The 8,600-nt window shown below is 39.9% G+C and overlaps 1 protein-coding gene across 11 annotated transcripts in view; it reads left to right on the top strand.

The window, feature by feature from the left end:
• The window catches only part of USP54 (ubiquitin specific peptidase 54), a 121,285-nt gene that overhangs the window by 76,373 nt on the left and 36,312 nt on the right, over positions 1-8,600 (top strand). For 10 of the 11 annotated variants that reach the window (XM_015562155.1, XM_015562156.1, XM_006760981.2 and 7 more), the window contains 5 exons: positions 572-740; positions 2,333-2,503; positions 5,418-5,549; positions 5,715-6,095; positions 6,508-6,739. In XM_015562155.1, the coding sequence (XP_015417641.1) occupies positions 572-740; positions 2,333-2,503; positions 5,418-5,549; positions 5,715-6,095; positions 6,508-6,739 (1,085 nt within the window). The remainder of the gene's footprint in view (positions 1-571; positions 741-2,332; positions 2,504-5,417; positions 5,550-5,714; positions 6,096-6,507; positions 6,740-8,600) is intronic. The other variant, XM_015562160.1, reaches the window with a different exon arrangement.

Below are 8,600 nucleotides of genomic sequence, written 5' to 3'. Positions count from 1 at the left end.
ACGTGGCAGCACTGAATCCAGCACAAAGCTAAGGCAGAGAGGTCCAGATGTCTATCCTAAGCAGTTTGACGTTTTATGTCCTGCCATGTGTGAACTCTGACACAGAATGTCATTATTTCTAAGGCAGCCTGTGAAAGGGTTTCTGTCTCTTCTTTAGCTTCCTAAAAGTGATTTTAATATTTAGGAGAAATTTTAGAAAAGCAAATTTCAAGAAAGGGCTTTGTCCTGATGTCTGTGAAAAGGAAAAGATCACCAAGGCAGCTGATGTCCCCTCACATAGCATATTCACCTTTGAGAACTGTTATTCATATTTCACAACTGAATTGATGTTTCATGAGAATAAAAGTAATTTTATTCATCATTCCTGTCTTTTATAGGGTTTTAATGCTTCCTAAAAGGATTTAACAAAAAAAATTATTAAGTGTAGCTATAAGATCTCTGTTGTATCTCTTTTACCCGATTCTTGTCTTTTCGTCTTTTATTTTCTTTAGAGAAACAGAACAGGAAGTTATGTTTTGAATCGTTGGTATGAAGTATAATTGTTATGTTCTTCTGATTGTTTTTGGTTCAGATTGGGCCCAAATGGAAGGATGTGGTGACCAAATGCATCAAGGGGCATTACCAGCCTTTGCTGCTGCTTTATGCAGACCCGCAGGGTACCCCAGTGTCCACCCAGGACCTGCCTCCCCAAGTTGAATTCCAGTCATACAGCAGGATGTGCTATGATAGTGAAGATTCAGGTGAGAAGCCTAGCTCTTACCTCCCCCTTTCTCTCTTCAATGTGATCACTGCATATTTGGGACTCTTGATCATGAGCCTAGCCAGCTTGGAGAAAGAGGACACATTAGAGCAGCGGTTCTCAACCTGTGGGTCGCGACCCCTTTGGGGGGTCAAACGACCCTTTCAAAGGGGTCGCCTAAATACATCTTGCATATCAGATATTTACATTACGATTCATAACAGTAGCAACATTACAGTTATGAAGTAGCAACGAAAGTAATTTTATGGTTGGGGGTCACCACAACATGAACTGTATTAAAGGGTCATGGCATTAGGAAGGTTGAGAACCACTGCATTAGAGAAAAGAGGAAATGCCAACTCATGCTGAAGCCCAACTTGCTCCAGGCTTTGTTTCCTTCAGCCTCCAAGAATGAGTTGCCTGTATTCAATGCAGCCCCAGTTCAAAAGTTCAAGGGAAATTATGTTATTGAGACTGATAATAAATTTGTGAGGGAAACCTCAGCGTTTAACCTTATAATATTGGTAAAGATGACAGATTTCAATAAATAAATAAATAAATAAATAAGATGACAGATTTTTACTAGCAATTTAACAGTGACTTAAGTGAGTTAAGACCAAGAGAAATGATATGTTACTACAAGGTAGTCATATTGTTAGGGATAAGAGATTTTTGTTTTAAAATGCCAAGTGCTGTAGTGATATTCTTCAGCTTATGAATCAGTTGTTTACTTCGAATTCAGTTGTTTGGAACCCAAATTATATTTTCCTGTAGAAACAATTTGCCACTTGATGGTTAGTCTCAGGTTAGCCCACAGAGGCTCATAATACATTAGAAATATACCCCTAGTGGTTTTGGCTTGATTTCTTAAAAGGAGGAAAAAGAAGTGTTCTTTTTAATTTCTATTTTTAAGGCTGTCCCCAAGTATAATTTTAAAAGAGAAAACATTTGTCTTTGGATTCTCTTTCCTTCCCTTTTGTATCTCCATCCTGGTTGGTAACTGGGCTTCTTCCCACCTTTGTAACCCTACCCAAACTTGCTCTACTCTCTTCAATCAAATACTGATTTCCACTACTTATCTTAGCTAGGTGTTTAGAGAAATGTAGTCTAATTCACACTAAAGTACAAATAACAGCCCTATTAACTTCTCAGGGATATTAAAAATGCTTATAATGTCAATTAAAAAATTTTAAGTGACATTTCTGACAGTATAGGAGAAAACTTAGAGGATAGTGGTTATATATGCCAGGTCAGCCTGGGACTCTTTATCTAAGTAGATTTTATTTTTCACACCTTTTTCCTTTCTTCCACTTTTCCCCCCATAGGTTTTCTAAAAGCCCCAAAGTTTTTCACAGTGGCAGGCAAAGTGAGGGCTTCAGCAAGGTAGGGGCAGGAGTGGGAAGAATTGTTTGTGTGTCTGGGTTATCTGGAAGTTGGGTGTTGGGAAGAATGGCTCTGGTATATCCTTTTCATGTTCCATCTAGGACTTTCTTGCCTTATGGATCTTTGTTGCCATCCAGCTCTTTGCCCCCTCTCTACCACTGTCCTTCTCTCTTTCCTCACTTTTGCCTATGTGTCTCCTCCTTCTCTCAGGGAGGGAGCCCTCCATCTCAAGTGATACTCGAACAGATTCCTCAACGGAGAGCTATCCCTACAAACACTCCCACCATGAGTCTGTGGTCAGTCACTTCTCTTCTGAGTCTCAGGGGACAGTCATCTATAATGTGGAGAATGATTCCACGTCTCAGAGCAGTCGGGACACAGGTAGGGACTTATGCAGTGGGTCCTGCTTGTTCCTGCTTAGAGTGTATCCAAGAAAAAGAAACTGGGGCAAGTCAGAAATGTTTGTCATGCAAAGGGAGGAAGGCACAGAACATGGGTAATTGAGTAGGATCGAAAGAAGCAACACTGTTCTGAATAAATGATGATGTTCCATTGCATATATTCCTGTCAACAGCAGCATATCAGTAAGGACCATTGTAATGTGATTATTGATGTGATTATTTATTCTGAAATCTGCTTTTCTCCTGCTATGCTCTTAATCCCCACCCTTCTAATAATGCTCCATTAAATTATTGTGGTCTTGTACCTCATAAGGTTCTCATGCCAGTCTTTGTCCCAAGTTAAGGGCTTTAAGCGGAGAGGCGTGTTATAGGCAGGGGTACCTGCTTATCACTTGCTAGGCTTCCTGAAGAACAGAGACACAAAAGAATGAAAACTTGCTTTTTATTGTGAGTTCCATGCATAGAACATTTTTAAATTTTTTTGTTTATGGAGAGTGTGCCAGTGTCAGTGGAAAAAATCAATACAGGGCATAAAAGGAAGAACAGTGAATAATTGACTGCTGAGATGAAAGGGTAATCAATCACCCAAGGCTTAGAGAACAATGCCCATACTTTTAGAAACTTGGGGATTAGTGAGCTCATGGTTTCAGATTGGGGTTTATATTTTGTGCATGGCCTTTAAAAAAAATAGAGAATTTCAAATATATTCAGAAGTATACCGAATAGCATACTCCTCCTCCACATACCCATCACCTATTTTCAATAATTATAACTCATGGCCAATCTAGTTTTATCTGTACCTCTACCTACTTCCCCCACTCCCAGACATGTCACTTTTTTCAGAAATATTTTAGTATGTATCTCTAAAATATAAGAAATAATTTTTAAACATACCATTAGCACAGTTAAAAATATTAACGATTCCTTTAAACCCTAAATAATCAATATAAGTGTTTAAATATCAGATTTTCTTTTTATCATAACTTTTTAATGGTTTATTTGTTTGCTTGATTCAGAATTGAAATCAGATCTACACATTGCAATGGGTTGATAAGTCTTTTGAATTTCTTTTACTCTGTAGGTTTCTCCTCTGTTTTTTCCTTGCAATTTATTGTTGAAGAAGTAGGCAGTTTGTCCTATAGATTCTGCAATCTAAATTTTGTTGGTTATGTTCCTATGGTAAACTTTAGCATGTTTCTTTGTGCTCTGTGTTTTTTGTAAGTTGGTAGTTGGACCTAGAGCAGTGATGGTGAACCTATGACACGCGTGTCAGAGGTGACACACGAACTCATTTTTTTGGTTGATTTTTCTTTGTTAAATGGCATTTAAATATATAAAATAAATATCAAAAATATAAGTCTTTGTTTTACTATGGTTGCAAATATCAAAAAATTTCTATATGTGACACGGCACCAGAGTTAAGTTAGGGTTTTTCAAAATGCTGACACGCTGAGCTCAAAAGGTTCGCCATCACTGACCTAGAGGTTTGTTCGGATTCATGTTGAATATTTTCAATGATATTGTACAAATGACTACTTCAAAGTGTGATATATTTTCTGTTTTTAATCTTCACCCGAGGGTTTGTTTATTGATTTTTAGAGAAAGAGGAAGGGAGAGAGAGAAAGAGAGAGATATCAATTGGTTTCCTCCAGTATGTACCCTGACCGGGATTGAACCTGCAACATAGGTAGTGTGCCCTGACCAGGATTTGAACCTGCACCCTTTTGTTGCATGGGATGATACTCTAACCAACTGAACCATCCAGCCAGGGCAATGTGATATTTTTAAAACCATATTTCTGAAACTGTGACCATGGAGGAATTAAGTCACAGGATAAATAAAGCATATTTTCCAGGAGAATAAGGTTTATATTAAGGTTTGTGAATGGCTGGGGGTAGGGGAACATATCCCCATTGGTTTAGTATTTGTAGTTCTAGTAGCTCCAAGTGATTTCCTTATTTCTTAAATCCTTCTTATGGGTCCAGAGGTAGCAAGGGATCAGATAAAAGCAATAAAAGATTGCACTGGAAAATATAGCCATATAATTATATTGCTGATACCTGAATAAGTAATTGTTCTAAGTCTGTCTTCCAATTAAGTTCAGTTGCTTAATTCACCTCTGGCCTCCAGCAGCTTACATGATTATATCCTTTATAATCTGACCTTTGCTGTTGTCAAGTCACCCTCGTATATTCACATACACTGGGCATGAAGTAAGGCAAGTTCCATAAAAAGCCCAGACCTCCTGGGTTTCCCAGCAATTAGTATTGAGGAACTGTGAAGTATAATCTCTGGGTTTTGCCAATTTTGGTGAAGCATTGTTGGGATTGAGAATGAGAATTATTCAAAGTTCAAATGTTCTTTTAAATGACTCACATTTAAGGAAGGTATGGAACTGGGTCTCAAAGCCATACACAGTCAGAGCTCTTATGAGCAGAGGCTGAAACACCTGGAATAATACCAGATATAATAAAAATTAGACTTGATATGTGTTGCTAAATAAGTAAAAGGAAAGCTCTGTGTTCTACTTATGAGAGTGAAAATATATCGGTACATGACATTTGTATGCAATCTTTAAAACTTTCACCTTTTAATAAGTATCAAGTAATAGGCCCCTCAGGTTACTGGGAACATTTATGAGTGGGATTGAGACTGGTAATTGCTCAGGAAACTTGTAAATTTGGAAGCTCCCATTAACTACTTGAGCTTCTTTGCATTTATCTGTTGAGAGATTCCTGCTACACTTAAATCAGGTAACCATGGCCCTTTCAGCTTTCAACCATGGGTACACTAAATTTGTGCCACTGCCATGAATCCCAAAGGGAGACTAGTTTCTCAAGAGGATGGAGGTCAGTCTCAGATACCAGCTTACCCCCATTTTCTTTTTCTTTTAGGGCACCTGACTGATAGTGAATGTAATCAGAAACTCACATCCAAGAAAGGGTCGCTGATAGAGCGCAAGAGGAGCTCTGGCCGGCTTAGGAGGAAAGGCGATGAGCCCCAGGCCTCAGGGTACCACAGTGAAGGCAAGCCACTCTGCATTGCTTCTCTCCTAAATCCAAACTTGTCACACTCCAGACCATGGCTTCTCTTTTCTGCTGAAAAGGGCTTTCCTTGCTTTCTTAACTTTGGGATCTGGTATCCATGAGCACTTTAAACATTTATATTTGTTTCATTCTTTGTGTTTTTAGGAGAAACACTGAAAGAGAAGCAGGCTCCTAGGAATGCCTCTAAATCATCCAGCAGCACCAACAGACTAAGGGATTTTAAAGAGACAGTCAGCAATATGATCCATAACAGACCATCCCTGGCTTCTCAGACCAACCTAGGGTCTCCCTCTGGGGGGAAAGGAGGAGACCAGATGGACAGAAAACCTCCCAAGAACCTGCTTTTACACTCTCATGACTGGGAAGTAGAGAGCACTAGCAGTGAGTCAAAATCCAGTTCTTCTAGCAAGTATCGTCCAACATGGAGACCCAAACGAGAGTCTCTGAATATTGACAGTATTTTTAGTAAAGACAAAAGAAAGCATTGTGGCTATATTCAGCTCAGCCCATTTTCTGAGGATTCAGGTGAGGAGATAATTAGGGAAGAACTGGGCTTTTGAATAAAGTTGATTTATGTACTAGAGGCCCGATGCACAAAATTCGTGAAGAGTAGGCCTTCCTTCCCCCAGCTGCCAGCACTGGCTTCCCTCTGGCACCCGGGACCCGGGCTTCCTCACAGCCCTGGCTTCATCCAGAAGGACGGAAGCACATCCTGAACGACGTTGGTCTAATTAGCATATTATGCTTTTATTAGTATAGATTAAAAAAACCTGGGTTTTCTGGTAGACTTGACAAGGTCCATTTTCACCCCATTGTTGGGTCTTTTGGGATATAATTTTAGTAAATGAATAGCTGGAGGGAGGTGTTAGTCATGTCTTCATTTGAAGCAGATGCTAACTCTACCTCCTTTTTCATACTTGTGCTTTGATCGGGATAGCGAAAGAATTTACACCAGATGACCTAAGCAAGCCACCTGCTTACGACCTTAAAACTGGTGGACCAAGCCCCCAATACAAGCCTTGGGGCCCAGCACGGCCAGGCTCTTACCTGTTAGAGCAGCACCCTCGCCTAATCCAGCGAATGGAATCTGGCTATGAGAGCAGTGAGAGGAACAGCAGCAGCCCTGTCAGCCTGGATGCAGCCCTGCCTGAGAGCTCCAGTGTCTGCAGGTATTGTTTGACCTTTGAATAGCGGCATTGTCCCTAGCAGCAGTATGAGCCACCAAGAGGCTTATCAACTCAGGCAAGTAGAAGGGGCATTTTATTACCATGTTGTGGGCAAGCAAAGTATTGTGCTCTATCAACCTTCTATGACAACAGCCCCCTCTGCTGGGAGAAAAAACAATGGCATTTGAGAAAGAAGAGAGGAGAGACTACTTTATTTTTATTGTTGACTCTATTACAGATGTCCCCCATTTCTCCCTTCCTCCCCCCTCAACTTTGCCTCTCTTCACCCTACTCCCTCCCCCCTAGGCCTTCACCCCTTTATTGTCTGTGTCCAGGGGCTATCAGGGTTGATCTCTTCCCGCACTTCCCACTCTCCTCCCCTCAGATCTGTTAGTCTGTTCCATTTATTCATTAGCTTTCTAGTCCCCATTTTGTCAGTTTATTTTGTTCTTTAGATTCCACATATAAGTGAGATCATGTGATACTAGTCTTTCTCTGAATGGCGTATTTCGCTTAGCATGATAATCTCCAGATCCATCTATGCTGTCTCAAAGTGTAAGAGTTCCTCCTTTTTTACAGCTGCGGCACTTGGGCTGTTTCCAGATCGTGGCTATTGTAAATAATGCTTCTATGAAAATAGGGGTGCATATATTCTTTCTGATTGGTGTTTTGGTATTCTTAGGATATGTACCCAGAAGTAGGATTGCTGGGTCAAAAGGCAGTTTCATTTTAAATTTTATGAGGAAACTCCAAACTGTTTTCCACAGTAACTGCACCAGTCTGCATTCCCACCAGCAGTGCAGGAGGGTTCCCTTTTCTCCACATCCTCGCCAGCACTTGTTGTTTGTTGATTTATTGATAGTTGCTATTTTGACCAGTGTGCGGTGATGCCTCATTGTAGTTTTTATTTGCATCTCTCTGATGATTAGTGACCTTGAGCATTTTTTCATATGTCTATTGCCCATCTGTATGTCCTCTTTGGAGAAGTGTCTATTTAAGTCCTTTGCACATTTTTTAGTAGGATTGTTTAGTAGTACTGTGTGATGAGATATATAAGTTCCTTATATATTTTGAAGATTAACCCCTTATCTGATGGATCACTGGCAAATATTTCTCTCATATGGTGGGTTCCCTTTTTGTTTTGTTGATGATTTCTTTTGCTGTGAAGAAGCTTTTTAGTCTGATGTAGTCCAATTTGTTTATTTTTTTTCTTGTGTTTCTGTTTTTCTTGGAGACATATCGGCAAAAATATTACTCTGTGAGATTTTACTGCCTATGTTTTCTTCTAGGATTTTTATGGTTTCATGACTTACATTTAGGTCTTGTATCATTTTGAGTTTATTCTTCTTTATGGTATAAATTGTGGGTCTAGTTGCATTTTTTGCATATACCTGTCCAATTTTCCCAGCACCATTATTGAAGAGACTATTTTTACTCCATTGTATGCTCTTGCCTTCTTTGTCAAATATTAATTGACCATAAAGGCATGGGTGTAGTTATAGGCTCTCTGTTCTATTCCATTGATCTATATGCCTGTTCTTGTACCAGAACCAGGCTGTTTTGATTACATTGGCTTTGTAGTATAGTGTAATATTGGGTATTGTGATCCCTCCAACTTTGTTCTTCTCTCTCAAGAATGCTGAGGCTAGCCCTAACCAGTTTGGGCTAGCCTCAGTGGATAGAGCGTTGGCCTGCAGACTGAGAGGTCCCAAGTTCGATTCTAGTGAAGGGCATGTGCCTTGGTTGCAGGCACATCCCCAGTGGGGAGTGTGCAGGAGGTAGCTGATCAATGTTTCTCTCTCATTGATGTTTCTAGCTCTCTATCCCTCTCCATTCCTCTCTGTAAAAAATCAATAAAAATATA

Source organism: Myotis davidii, unplaced genomic scaffold (genome assembly GCF_000327345.1).
Source record: "Myotis davidii unplaced genomic scaffold, ASM32734v1 scaffold134, whole genome shotgun sequence".
Classification (NCBI taxonomy): Eukaryota; Metazoa; Chordata; class Mammalia; order Chiroptera; family Vespertilionidae; genus Myotis; species Myotis davidii.
This window is presented reverse-complemented; position numbering and strand designations above follow the sequence as displayed.